The 17834-nt window shown below is 47.9% G+C and overlaps 1 protein-coding gene across 1 annotated transcript in view; it reads right to left on the reverse strand.

Annotated features, from left to right (window-relative positions):
- FGFRL1 (fibroblast growth factor receptor like 1) overlaps positions 1 to 17091 on the reverse strand; it is a 171946-nt gene extending 154855 nt beyond the window's left edge. Inside the window, exons 1-2 of the mRNA XM_077280222.1 lie at positions 16908 to 17091; positions 9532 to 9626 (exon numbers count right to left, since the gene is read on the reverse strand). Coding sequence (XP_077136337.1) covers positions 9532 to 9592 — 61 coding nt within the window. The 5' untranslated portion in view covers positions 9593 to 9626; positions 16908 to 17091. The remainder of the gene's footprint in view (positions 1 to 9531; positions 9627 to 16907) is intronic.
- Positions 17092 to 17834: the final 743 nt, after the last annotated feature.

Below are 17834 nucleotides of genomic sequence, written 5' to 3' on the forward strand. Positions count from 1 at the left end.
TTAAAAGAAAAAAATCTATATTAAAAAATGTAATCTTATTATCTCATTGACAAGCATAGCTCTGCTATATTAGGATCCCTTGAAAAATAACGTATTAAAAAAAAAAATAATAATAATGTATTAATTTTTCCTATCTGACGATCTAAAACGACCCACAATGAATATTTTGTACCATAAACCAAAAACCGCTTTGCCAGGTGATAGCGGAAGAATTGATATCTGCCCGCAAGGTTAAACCTGCCCTAGAACGCAAGGAATGGCTGCACGTGACGTCCGCTGTTTTTGCAGGTTGTGTCTATCTAATAAATGGTGTGTGTTGAGCTCTTCTGCAGTAGAGTCGCCCTTTCAATAGTAAGGAGTGATTTATAACTGGGCAGCCATATTAACTGTACAACAAAAGCGCAGCCTTTGTAGCCCAGAGCAACCAATCAGAACTCAGCTTATATTTCACCAGAGCTGTTTAAGAAATGAAAGCTGCCCTCTGATTGGCAGCTATGGGCAACAAAGACTGAGCACAGCACACGATTAGGCCACGTTCACACGTTCAGTATTTGGTCAGCATTTTACCTCAGTATTTCTAGCTAAAACCACGAGTGGGTGATAAATACAGAAGAGGTGATGTGGTTCTATTATACTTTTCCTCTGATTGTTCCACTCCTGATTTGGGCTTACAAATACTGAGGTAAAATACTGACCAAATACTGAGGTAAAATACTGACCAAATACTGAGCGTGTGAACATGGCCTTAGATATATTGCGAAGTTGTGTTTAGAAGGCACTTTTTTGCCGCTATAATGTTGCATTTTTTGCACTTCTTGTGACAAAAAACATATCTGGTATTGTCACATCTGCAAAGATGTCATCTATCAACATATAAAGTAATTTAAAGGGAACCTGTGATGTGAAAAAATGCTATTAAACTGCAGATGTGGGGTTAATACGGAGGTTAATAGCGTTTTTTTTTACCTTAACACATAGGGTAAATGCCATGAAGAAACAAAAAAGCCAGAGAAGTGTGTTCCATTGCCCCATCTACCCTAAACAAAGCAACAAAAAGCCATCAAAACATCGCACATACCAAAAAAAAAAAAAGAACCGTAAAATGGCTCAGTCAATAGAAAGATTAAGAAAAAAAAAAAAAAAAAGGACCAACAAAACATTTTTTTTAAATTAATTTCTGAACTTTTTGTAACCACTTAAAAAAGGTTTGGCATCACCACCATAATCTTAGCGTTGCCAAGTGGCCATTTCACAATGTTTGGGATTTATTTTCATGTTTTCCAGGGCTTGTCATTAGTGATGAGTGAACGTGGTCGGATAAGGTGTTATCTGAGCATGCTCTGGTGCTAACAGTGTCTTCAGGGTGCTTGAAAAAATATGTGCGAGTCCCCGCGGCTGCAAGTCTCGCGTCTGTTCGACAGCCGCAATACATTTACCTAACAAACAGGGAATCCCCACATGTGTTGCGTCTGTCGAACAGCCGTGGGGACTCGAACATGGTATTCGAGCACGCCAAAGTTAGCACCCGAGCATGATCAGATAACACCTTATCCGAGCACCATCGCTCATCACTAGTCATGAAAAAAAGCTCTTGAAGCAAGAGAAGAAAAAATAAATAAATAAAATTAAAAAAAAGAAGCCAATAACATACTTCAAAAATATTGCTCAGAAAAAAAAAATTAAACAGTAGCTCACGGAATAAATTCTAGGTTCGACCGAGCCAACAAAAGCTCCTTTGTGAGCGACATCCTGAGGTAAAGTCACATTACTACTGTACCAGTTACCGCCATGCTCCCGTGATGGGGTCTTAGCACAAATATGTCACTGTTGTAATACAGAAAGCTCCGGCCTCATTATTACACTGCACTAGATGGCAGCCCGATTCTAAAGAATCGGGAGTCTAGAATCCATATATACTTTATTTATTCAAATGTAAGAATAATACAATTAATAAATAATAGTAAGAAAGAACAAAAAATGGCAGCACTCACCAGCTCTTGACAATTCTTGTTATTTAAGGTACAGTTACACAGGATCCATGAACATGCTTATGAGGAGAGGGATGAAAGACATCAGACAACAACTTTGCGTGTTGTGGCAAATGCCACAACAACGGTTCTTTGCTTAAGAACAATAATGTAAATAATAAATAATATGTATCAATAACTATGTATATTGGTATGTTCTTTCTTGGCACAAATTGCAGGAAGTAGTATTCTAGGCAATTATATATTAGATGGGCATTTCCTGAAGGAAATACATGGTGCTTGAACAGCGCTACCAGCTTTACAGCAGCACTTTTCACACACGGGACTGGGGGGCGCGCTTACTTTTGCACCCGGGGGCGCACTTACTTTTGTGGCCGCACTTACTTTTGGTGGGCGGGGCTCCTCGGCCTCCGATTTGGTGGGCGGGGCCAGGCCCCTCGGCCTCCGATTTGGTGGGCGGGGCCCCTCGGCCTCCGATTTGGTGGGCGGGGCCCCTCGGCCTCCGATTTGGTGGGCGGGGCCCCTCGGCCTCCGATTTGGTGGGCGGGGCCCCTCGGCCTCCGATTTGGTGGGCGGGGCCCCTCGGCCTCCGATTTGGTGGGCGGGGCCCCTCGGCCTCCGATTTGGTGGGCGGGGCCCCTCGGCCTCCGATTTGGTGGGCGGGGCCCCTCGGCCTCCGATTTGGTGGGCGGGGCCCCTCGGCCTCCGATTTGGTGGGCGGGGCCCCTCGGCCTCCGATTTGGTGGGCGGGGCCCCTCGGCCTCCGATTTGGTGGGCGGGGCCCCTCGGCCTCCGATTTGGTGGGCGGGGCCCCTCGGCCTCCGATTTGGTGGGCGGGGCCCCTCGGCCTCCGATTTGGTGGGCGGGGCCCCTCGGCCTCCGCTTTCGTTGGCGGGGCCCCTCGGCCTCCGATTTGGTGGGCGGGGACCCTCGGCCTCCGATTTGGTGGGCGGGGACCCTCGGCCTCCGATTTGGTGGGCGGGGACCCTCGGCCTCCGATTTGGTGGGCGGGGACCCTCGGCCTCCGATTTGGTGGGCGGGGACCCTCGGCCTCCGATTTGGTGGGCGGGGACCCTCGGCCTCCGATTTGGTGGGCGGGGACCCTCGGCCTCCGATTTGGTGGGCGGGGACCCTCGTTCTCCGATTTGGATGGTGTGGACCCTCGGCCTCCGATTTGGTGGGCGGGGACCCTCGGCCTCCGATTTGGTGGGCGGGGCCCCTCGGCCTCCGATTTGGTGGGCGGGGCCCCTCGGCCTCCGATTTGGTGGGCGGGGCCCCTCGGCCTCCGATTTGGTGTGTGCTCTGCCTGGGGCCACTGTGCTCTGCCTGGGGCCCCATATGCTGCCTGGGGCCCCTGTGCTCTGCCTGGGGCCCCATATGCTGCCTGGGGCCCCTGTGCTCTGCCTGGGGCCCCATGTTCTGCCTGGGGCCCCTGTGCTCTGCCTGGGGCCACTGTGCTCTGCCTGGGGCCACTGTGCTCTGCCTGGGGCCCCATGTTCTGCCTGGGGCCACTGTGCTCTGCCTGGGGCCCCATAAGCTGCCTGGGGCCCCTGTGCTCTGCCTGGGACCACTGTGCTCTGCCTGGGGCCCCATATGCTGCCTGGGGCCACTGTGCTCTGCCTGGGGCCCCATATGCTGCCTGGGGCCACTGTGCTCTGCCTGGGGCCCCATATGCTGCCTGGGGCCCCTGTGCTCTGCCTGGGGCCCCTGTGCTCTGCCTGGGGCCCCATATGCTGCCTGGGGCCCCTGTGCTCTGCCTGGGGCCCCTGTGCTCTGCCTGGGGCCCCATGTTCTGCCTGGGGCCCCTGTGCTCTGCCTGGGGCCCCTGTGCTCTGCCTGGGGCCCCATATGCTGCCTGGGGCCCCTGTGCTCTGCCTGGGGCCCCATATGCTGCCTGGGGCCCCTGTGCTCTGCCTGGGGCCCCATGTTCTGCCTGGGGCCCCTGTGCTCTGCCTGGGGCCCCATGTTCTGCCTGGGGCCACTGTGCTCTGCCTGGTGCCCCATATGCTGCCTGGGGCCCCTGTGCTCTGCCTGGGGCCCCATATGCTGCCTGGGGCCCCTGTGCTCTGCCTGGGGCCACTGTGCTCTGCCTGGGGCCCCATAGGCTGCCTGGGGCCCCTGTGCTCTGCCTGGGACCACTGTGCTCTGCCTGGGGCCCCATATGCTGCCTGGGGCCCCTGTGCTCTGCCTGGGGCCACTGTGCTCTGCCTGGGGCCCCATATGCTGCCTGGGGCCCCATATGCTGCCTGGGGCCCCTGTGCTCTGCCTGGGTGTAGGACACTGGTGACGTCATTTATCTCCGGACATTAGCTCCGGACATTAGCTCCGGACATTAGCTCCGGACAAAGCCACGGAAGTTGGCACAAATTGCAGGAAGTAGTATTCTAGGCAATTATATATTAGATGGAGTGACGGTACATGTAGAACACCATCAGCGGCCGAGCCCGGGGCTACCGACACCTGCTACATAAAGTGGATAGATGTGACTGACAGGAATTCCAACATGGCCGACACAAGTAACGCCTTCATTGAGAACTTGCAGATCAGGAAATGAATTTACAAATTATGGAGAAATTTGTAGCGCCAGAACATAACATGAAAATTAAGCCAGATGTGCTGCGTGTTTTTCTGCACCCGTCCATCCCCCCTTTCCCCTCAGTCACCAGCTTTGTTCTGGTAGAAATCTGTGTAGTTTCACACTTTTGTACGCTTCACTAAGTGATCCACACCATTACAGGATCAAGTACAGGTTGTGAGGAAGCCAACATAGCGGGTGGGGGCAGGGTGCCGAAACGGAAAAACTCACACAAGGGGGTGTAATCCGTTAAGGCTTGGTTCACACAGAAGTTTTGAAGACTTTTCTTTTTTTTTTTTTTTTTAAAGTCAATCAGCACCAAAAACCACTTCATTGCAATGTCGAAATTTGTTTTAGGCTGTGTTCACATGTTTGCTGCGTTTTTTGCTGTGTTTTTATTGTCTCCTCTAAATGCTAATTAAGTTTAGTGTCCCCCCCTCCCATAACAAAAAAAACAAACAAAAAACTTCCTTAGGTTTTTTTGTACCAAAAACACAGCAAAACCTGATACCTGCGCTTTTTGCTGCCTTTTTTTTCTTATGTAAATTTTAAGCTGCGTTTTACAATGCCAGCAAAAGCGATGAGATTTCAGAAATCTCCTGCATAATTTTTTTTCCTGACTGAATTAGAAAACTCATGCGTTTTTAAAAACTGCAGCGTGTCACTTCTTTCAGTTTTTGCAGTGTTTTTTCACCCATAGAAAGTGATGAGCAAATGCAAAAACACAGCAAAAAAAAAAACCACAGCCATTAGGTTTTGCTACATTTTTGGTGAAAAGACCTGAGGAAGTTGTGGTGGCACTAAACTTTATCAGTATGTACAAGAGACAAGAAAAAAGCAGCAAAAACTAAGAGGCTAAGCCCACACTAGGCATGTTTTTTTTTTCTGCAGCAAAATCTGAACTTATTAGCAGAAAAGAAGGAGCATCAAAACAAATCTTTTGGTACGTTTTTTGCTGTGTTTTTCAGGATCCCAAAGTTCAGATTTGCCCTCGCCACAGAAGCATGAAAACAGGTCACCAATGCAAGACATATGTTCATGAAAAAATATATATACAAATGTAACAGATGAGGAGGTAAATTGTTCTGGAATAATTTACCCTAAGACACTGGCAGTGCATTGAGTTTGTAGGACACTGTTTAACTTTCACACTTTGGTCAGCCATTGAGTTGCTCAGGCGTTGTCCAATCTCACAACTCGGTCAGCCACCAGCATTGTCCAATCTCACACCTTGGTCAGCCACCTGCATTTTCCACAATCTCACACCTTGGTCAGCCACCGGAACTGTCCAATCTCACACCTCGAAAATACGCTGAAAGAAGTGACATGCTCTATGTCCAAAAAAACATGGAAAGCACAAAATACTGATGACAAAAACACCAATGTGTGCGCATGAGATTTCTGAAATCTCATGGGATTTGCTGGTACTGTAAGGGTATGTGTCCACGTTCAGGATTGCATCAGGATTTGGTCAGGATTTTTCATCAGTATTTGTAAGCCAAAACCAGGAGTGGGTGATAAATGCAGAAGTGGTGCATGTGTTTCTGTTATACTTTTCCTCTAATTGTTCCAGTCCTGGTTTTGGCTTACAAATACTGATGAAAAATCCTGACCAAATCCTGATGCAATCCTGAACGTGGACACATACCCTAAAACACAGCTGAAAACTAGCACAAAAGAGCAGCAAAAACACCTAGTGCGAACTTAGCCTAACACATACTTTTTGTAAGCAGCTTCTTTACGGCCAAGAGATCAGGTTTTGCCTGAAGAAAAAACCGCAGCCACAGCGCAACGTGTGAACACAACCTTAGGCCGGTTTCACACGTCAGTGGCTCCGGTACGTGAGGTGACAGTTTCCTCACGTACCGGAGCCACTGACACACGTAGACACATTAAAATCAATGCATCTGTGCAGATGTCACTGATTTTTTGCGGACCGTGTCTCCGTGTGCCAAACACGGAGACATGTCATTGTTCGTGGGAGCGCACGTATTACACGGACCCATTAAAGTCAATGGGTCCGTGTAAAACACGTACCTCACACGGACGTTCTCCGTGTGCCGTGCAGGAGACAGCGCTACAGTAAGCGTTGTCTCCCCCACAAGGTGCTGAAGCCGCGACTCATATCTTCTGTGCAGCAGCGTTTGCTGCATAGAAGATATGAATAATAGTGTTTAAAAGAAAGATCTATCTGTCCGCCGCCCCCCCCACCCCCTGTGCGCCCGCCCGCTGTTCTGAAAATACTCACCCGCTGCGGTCAGGACAGGAAGCAGCGACAGCCAATGAGGGAAGCGGGTGAGTATTTTCAGAACAGCGGGCGGGCGCACAGGGGGTGGGGGGGCGGCGGACAGATAGATCTTTCTTTTAAACACTATTATTCATATCTTCTATGCAGCAAACGCTGCTGCACAGAAGATATGAATTGTGGCTTCAGCACGATGCAGGGGACAGCGATAAACTTTAGCGCTGTCTCCTGCACGCTCCGTGTGGTACCCACTCGGCACACTGCCGCACGTATGGCCTACGTGAGCTCACGGGCACATGGACAACTCCGGTACCGATTTTTTCCGGTACCGGAATTATCTGGACGTGTGAGACTGCCCTTAGGGTTGGTCTTTTTGGAGCCAAAATGCTCCAAAATCCTCCTCAAATCTCCTAACTCAAAAACTTGGGCCCTGATTCATCAAGACCGCCGATTCTCTCGGTGGCATGATGGAGCGGACGCTCCTGATTCATTAAGAGACACAAGTAGTGGCGTGCACCGCTATGAGCGCCTCACCACAAATCTTACTGCTGCCTTTGCAGGTGTAAGATTTGTGGCGCAGCGGACTCCAACATTCGTCACGGATTTGACTAGCGGGGGTCGCCACACGCCACTTTGTCGAAGCTGGGGCAAAAATGACGTAAAAATGCCAGGAGTTGCATTTTTTTTGTGACTTTTCAAAAATTTTTTCCACAGAAATCTACTGAAAAGCTTTGATGAATAGTCCCCCCTTGGAATTTCTGCTCCAAAACCTCTTCAAAAAGACTCTGTGTGAACACATCCTCCTTCCCTCCATACACATTAGATGGGTTTGACAGACTTTCTAATGTGTGTGAGTGCACCCGACAACTTATTGTGGGGGAAAATGTGATTTCGGACTGGTGTTCATAATGTTTTCCTGGGAGGTAAGCCGCCGAAGTGTCAGCTGGTGGCCTTCTCATAGAGAACACAGGAGTTCATCTGAGGGAAGAACATTGGGAGAGTCGGCCAAGAAGACTGTCGATCAATTATTTCGCCGCCAGTCATCTAATACGTGCTCATTATGTGAGTTTACAAGGGTGATCAGGCATGAGTATCGCGGGTACTCGAGTGACATGTTCAGGTCCCCATGTTAGATAGCCACAAAACACGCGGGGATTGCCTGATATACAAGGGCAATCCTCGCATGTATGGTGGCTGTCTAACACGGGGACCCGAACATGTCCTCGAGCACCCGCTATACTTGGAGCATATCCGAGCACTAGTCATGAGAGCACATGCTGAGATAAGGTGTCATCTGACCACATCCCAAAACCTACAATCTACTCCCAGTGGGACAATTTCTTAAAAGGTCATAAAGCACTTAGTGTCCGGCTTCCTCCATGATAACCAAGTGATCTCTTCAGCAGCAGCCATTATCCTGCCACAGTGATAACAAAGGGGCCCGCACCACAGGAGCCGTCACAATTCACACTTGGGGGGGGGGAAGGACAAGATTGTTTGTTTGCTTTACGCCCCAGGAAAAACAAAAGGGGATTAAAAGCTCCTTCTGATGAATCCATTAGTGGAACCATTATCTTCTACCATCTTTATGGCTTAAAGACCCATTTAAAGGGGCATTTCTGTAATCACAACTGATAACATTTTCTAACAACTATTCACTTTTGTTTGTTTTTGTTTTTTTTTATTACTGTTTATGCACCAATTTCCAAGAATGATGATGTCCCTTTAAAACCTACAATAATTGTCACCATAAGTGTCCAGTTTTTGCGCTCCTAGGTTTTCACTTTTCTTTACATTTTTTTTTTGTTTTTTCGAAAACTGAATTGGAGAAAAACATGTTAAAAAAAAAAATCATAAGAATGACAAAGCGAAATAACATTGAAATGAAAATGAATTAGTGTTTCAAGCATTTTTAAGCCATTTTAAGGCAGTTACTGGAGAGAATCCACACCCCAAAAAAAAAAAAAACCGAATTTGAACACTGCCTGAAACATTTGTTCTTTTTGGTTAAAAAAAAAAAAACAAAGCTTGGAAAAATCTTCCTATTCATTTCTATGGAAAATCATCTTTGCTGTTCATAGGAGTTTTTCTTTAGTGGTTTTTTTTTTTTAGATCTGGAAAATGCATGTCACTTCTTCCAAGCGGCTCCTGGTGGAATTCGCTCCAAACTAGCCTACACAAAAAAAAACCCTCTTCCAAAAGTTTGTCAAAGCTACAGAAATACCATAAACTCCTCGCATAATAAATAGTTATCCAACTTTTTAAAATCGCATTTTTATGGTTTTTAGGATCTTTGCATGCTGTCAGTGAAGGAAAACATTCATGTTTAGATCCAGAATAATGCAAAAAAGAATCACTAATCAAAAGGCAATATCGCAAATTGGAATTTTTTTTGCATTGATAACACATGACAAATGTGACTTTACCGAAGCTTAAACCCAAAGCAAAGAACAAGACTCAAAAAAAACAAAAGTGTCACAAATATTTTTAAAGAAAACCACCAGAAATAAAGCTCATTGGTAATCAAAGAAAACCCATTTGCAGACAAATATGCAAATATCACCTATAGTGACCAATCAACTTTCATTTTTTTTATGAGCAATAGATTAGGAAATGCTGCCATCTGATTGGTTGTTAAGGCCAACTTCTCTCTCCAGATCCATTTTTTTTTTCTTTTTTTTCCCATGCATCATGCCTGACGTATTTACAGCCATCAATCTTACCTCTCGCAGAGTCGCAAAATGCAATAAGTCCAACAATAAGGAAAGCAAACTGGAATTCCATGTTGGGAGCTCTGGTGGAAAAATCTTTCAAATACCTAAAATAAAAAATGTATATATATAGAATTAAATATGTCCAATATTTAATACAATAAATAATATTAAATAATTAAATTATTAAATTTATAATTATTAATATTTTCCAGTTACAGGTGTTTAAACATCACAAATCTTTTTTTTTTTTTTTTTTTTTTTTTTTAATGTCTGAAAAAAAAAATGATATAAATGATATAAAAATTTCTATGACCCTAAAATGTAGATATGTGCATAAAAAACTGTATGTAATTATGAGAAAAATGCCCCCAAAAATAAATCAACAGTCAATAAACTAACCAAACTAAATACACAATCCTAATGACCAACTCTTATTATTAATACTACTAATTAGTAATAATAATAACTTAGCGCCGCCATAGTCTGTAATGCTGTACAACATTGCAAAAAAATACAAAATAAAATAACAAGCATTTTTGTTTCTTAGGCATGGGACTATAGGGTGGACACAAATCAGCTGCTAGATAGAGAAAATACCTTATCTCTAAACCCAAGAACTTACAGTCTAGGACTGATGGAATGACTGAAAATATGCTTTCAGCACACAGGTGTAGTAATGATAATAATAATAATAATAATCATAATAATAATCATAATAATAATAGCGCTTTTTTTTCTTTAAAAAGCGCTTTAATAAATTATTAATACTGCAATTCTGGAAAATTATTTTAAAGTAAATGCATTGTGTGATCACATAGAGAGGTCCGCTGACAGAGAAAACTCCAGCACCAAAAATAAATAAATAAATAAATAAAATTAACACAAAACTTTTACTGTGACCGATATAAACATCATAGAAACATAAACAAAAAAAGTTATAAAAGAGTAAGGATCCATAAGATTACACGTTTACCCTTACTCTTGGCTGAAAAAAAAAAAAGTGTGACGTGTGAGCAAATCCTAAAGGCAGTGTTCACACAGAGCGGAAACTATTATTGATTGTTAATAAACAATTGACAATCTTTTCGAGTTATTTGTTTTTGTTGCATTTTTTTCTGCTTTTATTCCCTTTTTTGTTTGCATTAATGGTGATCCTAAGAGCTGACACTCTGTAAGACAGAATTTCTTAAAATCCTTATGAGGGTGCGGTTATTGTTCCTCCTATTAGCTGCGGTTATAATCCGTTTTTTGGGGGGTTTTTTGGTTTTTTTTATTACCGACGACATCGCCCTGGCCACAAATGCTTGCAATCTAAACCCCCCGTATGCACATGTGACCACGCGACCGTCTCCACCAATGCATCCTACGACGCGCGTGTCAAAGGGCGTCTCGACTTACAAACGCGTTGCACAAACAGCCCAGAGGTGCACATTAATTGCAGCCAAGTACACTGCTAAACTCTCACTCTCTAAACAGTGTCAAAATTCCTGGCTCTTGTAAACGCTTCCCACCCTGGGGACACACAACAATCCTCGTATTGATTCCAACAAGTTAAATAATTACACCTACAATCTGGAAGACAAATTTAGCAAAAAAGAAGAAGAGGAGGCGGAGGGGGCTCTTAACCCCTTGTCAGCCAAAATATACAACAGCCTAAGGGGTTAATCCCGTGGTCTATACCGGCCCAGTGCTCGACTCCCTATACGATGCAGTCACGTTGATGGGTTGAGAATGAAAAGCTGCATTCAGTGGGTAAGGTCCGGGCCGGGGGGCTCCTGGTGAACACAGGGCATTTGTGTATCGCGCTCAGACGCGTTTCTTAGTCAAAATATCAAATTCCGGGAGGTTTAAGTAAATATAAGCGACTCGCGGGGGAAGAAAATGGATCTATTTTAGGGCTGATTTATACTGGAGTAATGGGTCCTGATCACATGCGTTCTTCAAAATCCACGTCTCATCCGTATGCCATGCTCATGAATGGGGTTTCCGTAAACCCATCCCACATGCTGCACACGTTTTCATCTGCGCCACAGAAAAGAAGTTCTGCAGATTCCATATGGAAAAATCTACTGCAGAGATACAACAGTTCAAAAGGCAGAAAGAGTCCCGGACTCTTAAATCCAAATTCAGACCCTAAAAACGCCACCAGAACGCTATACTCAGAGACCCTAAAAACGCCACCAGAACCCTATACTCAGAGACCCTAAAAACGCCACCAGAACCCTATACTCAGAGACCCTAAAAACGCCACCAGAACCCTATACTCAGAGACCCTAAAAACGCCACCAGAACCCTATACTCAGAGACCCTAAAAACGCCACCAGAACCCTATACTCAGAGACCCTAAAAACGCCACCAGAACCCTATACTCAGAGACCCTAAAAACGCCACCAGAACCCTATACTCAGAGACCCTAAAAACGCCACCAGAACCCTATACTCAGAGACCCTAAAAACGCCACCAGAACCCTATACTCAGAGACCCTAAAAACGCCACCAGAACCCTATACTCAGAGACCCTAAAAACGCCACCAGAACCCTATACTCAGAGACCCTAAAAACGCCACCAGAACCCTATACTCAGAGACCCTAAAAACGCCACCAGAACCCTATACTGCCTGTATAGGGCACCTGTGTGCCGGCTGCCTGTATAGGGCACCTGTGCGCCGGATGCCTGTATAGGGCACCTGTGCGCCGGATGCCTGTATAGGGCACCTGTGCGCCGGATGCCTGTATAGGGCACCTGTGCGCCGGATGCCTGTATAGGGCACCTGTGCGCCGGATGCCTGTATAGGGCACCTGTGCGCCGGATGCCTGTATAGGGCACCTGTGCGCCGGATGCCTGTATAGGGCACCTGTGCGCCGGATGCCTGTATAGGGCACCTGTGCGCCGGATGCCTGTATAGGGCACCTGTGCGCCGGATGCCTGTATAGGGCACCTGTGCGCCGGATGCCTGTATAGGGCACCTGTGCGCCGGATGCCTGTATAGGGCACCTGTGCGCCGGATGCCTGTATAGGGCACCTGTGCGCCGGATGCCTGTATAGGGCACCTGTGCGCCGGATGCCTGTATAGGGCACCTGTGCGCCGGATGCCTGTATAGGGCACCTGTGCGCCGGATGCCTGTATAGGGCACCTGTGCGCCGGATGCCTGTATAGGGCACCTGTGCGCCGGATGCCTGTATAGGGCACCTGTGCGCCGGATGCCTGTATAGGGCACCTGTGCGCCGGCTGCCTGTATAGGGCACCTGTGTGCCGGCTGCCTGTATAGGGCACCTGTGTGCCGGCTGCCTGTATAGGGCACCTGTGCGTCGGCTGCCTGTATAGGGCACCTGTGCGCCGGCTGCCTGTACAGGGCACCTGTGCGCTGGCTGCCTGTATAGGGCACCTGTGCGCGGGCTGCCTGTATAGGGCACCTGTGTGCGGGCTGCCTGTTTAGGGCCCTCTATGTATTGTATGTACAAAGCACCACACAGATGAAGGGCTGCATACACAGATGGAGAGTATATATAAAATACACTTGTATATAACAGGTTAAATCTTTACATATATGAACACCGGCACATGGTAGCAGATGTCCACAGCGGAAACATTTCACATGCACCAAAGAGCATTACTATAGGATTTATACACGGGTTACTGATTATCCATATGGAGCTTTTCACAATCTATAGGTCAGAGCACACTGTGCGGTTAGTGGTTGGGTCTAGGGACCTTCATAGGTTCAATGTAATTTTCGATGGGGTGTAACACACTGCATGGGTTAGCGATTCTTCTAGGGATATTATAAAGGTTATATGGCACTGTGTTGGTTAGCTGTAATTCTTATAGGGTCCTGTATGGGCTCCTAGGGGATATTAGAATACTTTATATGGCACCTTATGGGTTAGTGGTAATCCTTATTGGATATTATAACCATATGGCACTGTATATGGTTACAGGATATTATAGGAGTTATGGGGTTCTACAGTTTAGTGGTTGTTCTCATGGGGGGCTGTGTCTAATATAGCATTTTCTCAGTAAGGCTACGTTCACATTAGCGTTGCGTCGGGCGCAGCCGCGGCGACGCATGCGCCATGCGCCCCTATATTTAACATGGGGGGCACATGGACATGAAATGTCTTGCGTTTTGTGACGCATGCGTTTTTTTGGCGCAAGCGTCAGGGCGCAGAGGACGCAGCAAGTTGCATTTTTTTTGCGTCCAAAAGCAAGCCAAAAATGGACGCATGCGTCACAAAACCATGCGTTTTTGCATGCGGTTTGCATGCGTTGTGCGTTGCGTCGCCGACGCAACACACAACAACGCAAATGTGAACGTACCCTTTGTGGTCATTGTCATTCTTATGCTTTATCCCATGGTATATGGGGCGCTGCATATCTTCATTGTTGCAGCAACTGCTAAACGTTTATTCTACAGATTAAAGGCTATTTTTATTAGATACTTTACTCTGGGGTAGGTGACATATAGAGCCCTGTGTATAGGTGGCTGTACTCTGGGGTAGGTGACATATAGAGCCCTGTGTATAGGTGGCTGTACTCTGGGGTAGGTGACATATAGCGCCCTGTGTATAGGTGGCTGTACTCTGGGGTAGGTGACATATAGCGCCCTGTGTATAGGTGGCTGTACTCTGGGGTAGGTGACATATAGAGCCCTGTGTATAGGTGGCTGTACTCTGGGGTAGGTGACATATAGAGCCCTGTGTATAGGTGGCTGTACTCTGGGGTAGGTGACATATAGCGCCCTGTGTATAGGTGGCTGTACTCTGGGGTAGGTGACATATAGAGCCCTGTGTATAGGTGGCTGTACTCTGGGGTAGGTGACATATAGTGCCCTGTGTATAGGTGGCTGTACTCTGGGGTAGGTGACATATAGAGCCCTGTGTATAGGTGGCTGTACTCTGGGGTAGGTGACATATAGAGCCCTGTGTATAGGTGGCTGTACTCTGGGGTAGGTGACATATAGCGCCCTGTGTATAGGTGGCTGTACTCTGGGGTAGGTGACATATAGAGCCCTGTGTATAGGTGGCTGTACTCTGGGGTAGGTGACATATAGCGCCCTGTGTATAGGTGGCTGTACTCTGGGGTAGGTGACATATAGAGCCCTGTGTATAGGTGGCTGTACTCTGGGGTAGGTGACATATAGCGCCCTGTGTATAGGTGGCTGTACTCTGGGGTAGGTGACATATAGTGCCCTGTGTATAGGTGGCTGTACTCTGGGGTAGGTGACATATAGCGCCCTGTGTATAGGTGGCTGTACTCTGGGGTAGGTGACATATAGAGCCCTGTGTATAGGTGGCTGTACTCTGGGGTAGGTGACATATAGCGCCCTGTGTATAGGTGGCTGTACTCTGGGGTAGGTGACATATAGAGCCCTGTGTATAGGTGGCTGTACTCTGGGGTAGGTGACATAGCGCTCTGTGTATAGGTGGCTGTACTCTGGGGTAGGTGACATATAGCGCCCTGTGTATAGGTGGCTGTACTCTGGGGTAGGTGACATATAGAGCCCTGTGTATAGGTGGCTGTACTCTGGGGTAGGTGACATATAGCGCCCTGTGTATAGGTGGCTGTACTCTGGGGTAGGTGACATATAGAGCCCTGTGTATAGGTGGCTGTACTCTGGGGTAGGTGACATATAGCGCCCTGTGTATAGGTGGCTGTACTCTGGGGTAGGTGACATATAGAGCCCTGTGTATAGGTGGCTGTACTCTGGGGTAGTTGACATATAGAGCCCTGTGTATAGGTGGCTGTACTCTGGGGTAGGTGACATATAGAGCCCTGTGTATAGGTGGCTGTACTCTGGGGTAGGTGACATATAGAGCCCTGTGTATAGGTGGCTGTACTCTGGGGTAGGTGACATATAGAGCCCTGTGTATAGGTGGCTGTACTCTGGGGTAGGTGACATATAGCGCCCTGTGTATAGGTGGCTGTACTCTGGGGTAGGTGACATATAGAGCCCTGTGTATAGGTGGCTGTACTCTGGGGTAGGTGACATATAGCGCCCTGTGTATAGGTGGCTGTACTCTGGGGTAGGTGACATATAGAGCCCTGTGTATAGGTGGCTGTACTCTGGGGTAGGTGACATATAGCGCCCTGTGTATAGGTGGCTGTACTCTGGGGTAGGTGACATATAGTGCCCTGTGTATAGGTGGCTGTACTCTGGGGTAGGTGACATAGCGCCCTGTGTATAGGTGGCTGTACTCTGGGGTAGGTGACATATAGCGCCCTGTGTATAGGTGGCTGTACTCTGGGGTAGGTGACATATAGAGCCCTGTGTATAGGTGGCTGTACTCTGGGGTAGGTGACATATAGCGCTCTGTGTATAGGTGGCTGTACTCTGGGGTAGGTGACATATAGCGCCCTGTGTATAGGTGGCTGTACTCTGGGGTAGGTGACATATAGAGCCCTGTGTATAGGTGGCTGTACTCTGGGGTAGGTGACATATAGCGCCCTGTGTATAGGTGGCTGTACTCTGGGGTAGGTGACATATAGCGCCCTGTGTATAGGTGGCTGTACTCTGGGGTAGGTGACATATAGCGCCCTGTGTATAGGTGGCTGTACTCTGGGGTAGGTGACATATAGCGCCCTGTGTATAGGTGGCTGTACTCTGGGGTAGGTGACATATAGAGCCCTGTGTATAGGTGGCTGTACTCTGGGGTAGGTGACATATAGCGCCCTGTGTATAGGTGGCTGTACTCTGGGGTAGGTGACATATAGAGCCCTGTGTATAGGTGGCTGTACTCTGGGGTAGGTGACATATAGCGCCCTGTGTATAGGTGGCTGTACTCTGGGGTAGGTGACATATAGCGCCCTGTGTATAGGTGGCTGTACTCTGGGGTAGGTGACATATAGCGCCCCGTGTATAGGTGGCTGTACTCTGGGGTAGGTGACATATAGAGCCCTGTGTATAGGTGGCTGTACTCTGGGGTAGGTGACATATAGAGCCCTGTGTATAGGTGGCTGTACTCTGGGGTAGGTGACATATAGAGCCCTGTGTATAGGTGGCTGTACTCTGGGGTAGGTGACATATAGCGCCCTGTGTATAGGTGGCTGTACTCTGGGGTAGGTGACATATAGAGCCCTGTGTATAGGTGGCTGTACTCTGGGGTAGGTGACATATAGCGCCCTGTGTATAGGTGGCTGTACTCTGGGGTAGGTGACATATAGAGCCCTGTGTATAGGTGGCTGTACTCTGGGGTAGGTGACATATAGAGCCCTGTGTATAGGTGGCTGTACTCTGGGGTAGGTGACATATAGCGGCTGTAGTTTGTTGTCTCGGTGCTGCCGGTCATTGTATGTGGTCGGTGCCTCCATCAGATGCAGGAGCACATGGTGAGTGATGGATGGATGCCCTGTATGTGGAGCGCTGCAGCCGCCGCCGATCACCCACCTCCGGGCAGTCCGTGCAGTGCGGGCTCTCCTCCTCCTCCTCCGTGCAGTAATATCCCCAGTATATCCCGGCGGTGCGGGGCAGCCTGCCTCCCGGCTCCGGTCCTCCTCCTCCCCGCTGGCCCCGGTCACACAGAGCCCCGGGATCCCCGCTCCGTGCTGTGCGCTCCCCGCAGGCTTTGTGATTCCAGGGACCGCAGAGCAAGAACACAAGCCCCTCCCACTTCAAAACTTTCACCCAATCGGCGTAGATTGCTCTCCTTGTCAGCCAATGAAAGTGTCTGGAGTTTTAACCCTTAGCGCCCTGCAGCTGTTACTCGGTTGTGAGTGAATGTGAGCGCAAGGTAAAGCGATCCCCGGGGAAGAGCAACACGGCGGCCGTCAGCGGGCAGCGGAGCCCCGAGCAGCCGGAGGACACGGCGGACGAGATGGGATAACCCCGGGCAGGGGCACAGGTCACCGAGGATGCGGCGGGGCTGACAACTCCTGGATGTGCAGCTATAGGCTGTGCAGACTGAAGCCATTACCTGCACTGACACATTGCAACAAAGTCTCAGCTCATTCTGTTGGCCACAAAGGATATTGGACCGTCCAGACTGGTTGTATTGTCACCGGCCCCAACATTATATATATATATATATATATATATATATATATATATATATATATAGGGGCAGGAAAACAGATCCAGGCTGCTGTGAGGGCAGGAGGGGGCAGACGTGTCCTAAAGGGTTAAAGCGTGAAAGTCAGCTCTGCTACATCTGTGCAGAACAGCACAAGTGCTGGGAGGAGGAGGAGGAGGAGGAGTGGATCCACAGCAGTCTTCCATGCGTTGTACAGTACCATGTAAACCTATGGAAAACCAAATCCACAGAGCCCATGATGCGGAAAATACCGCAGATTATTTTCAGCAGCATGTCAATTCTTT

The sequence above is a fragment of the Ranitomeya variabilis genome, chromosome 1, assembly GCF_051348905.1.
Source record: "Ranitomeya variabilis isolate aRanVar5 chromosome 1, aRanVar5.hap1, whole genome shotgun sequence".
Taxonomy (NCBI): domain Eukaryota; kingdom Metazoa; phylum Chordata; class Amphibia; order Anura; family Dendrobatidae; genus Ranitomeya; species Ranitomeya variabilis.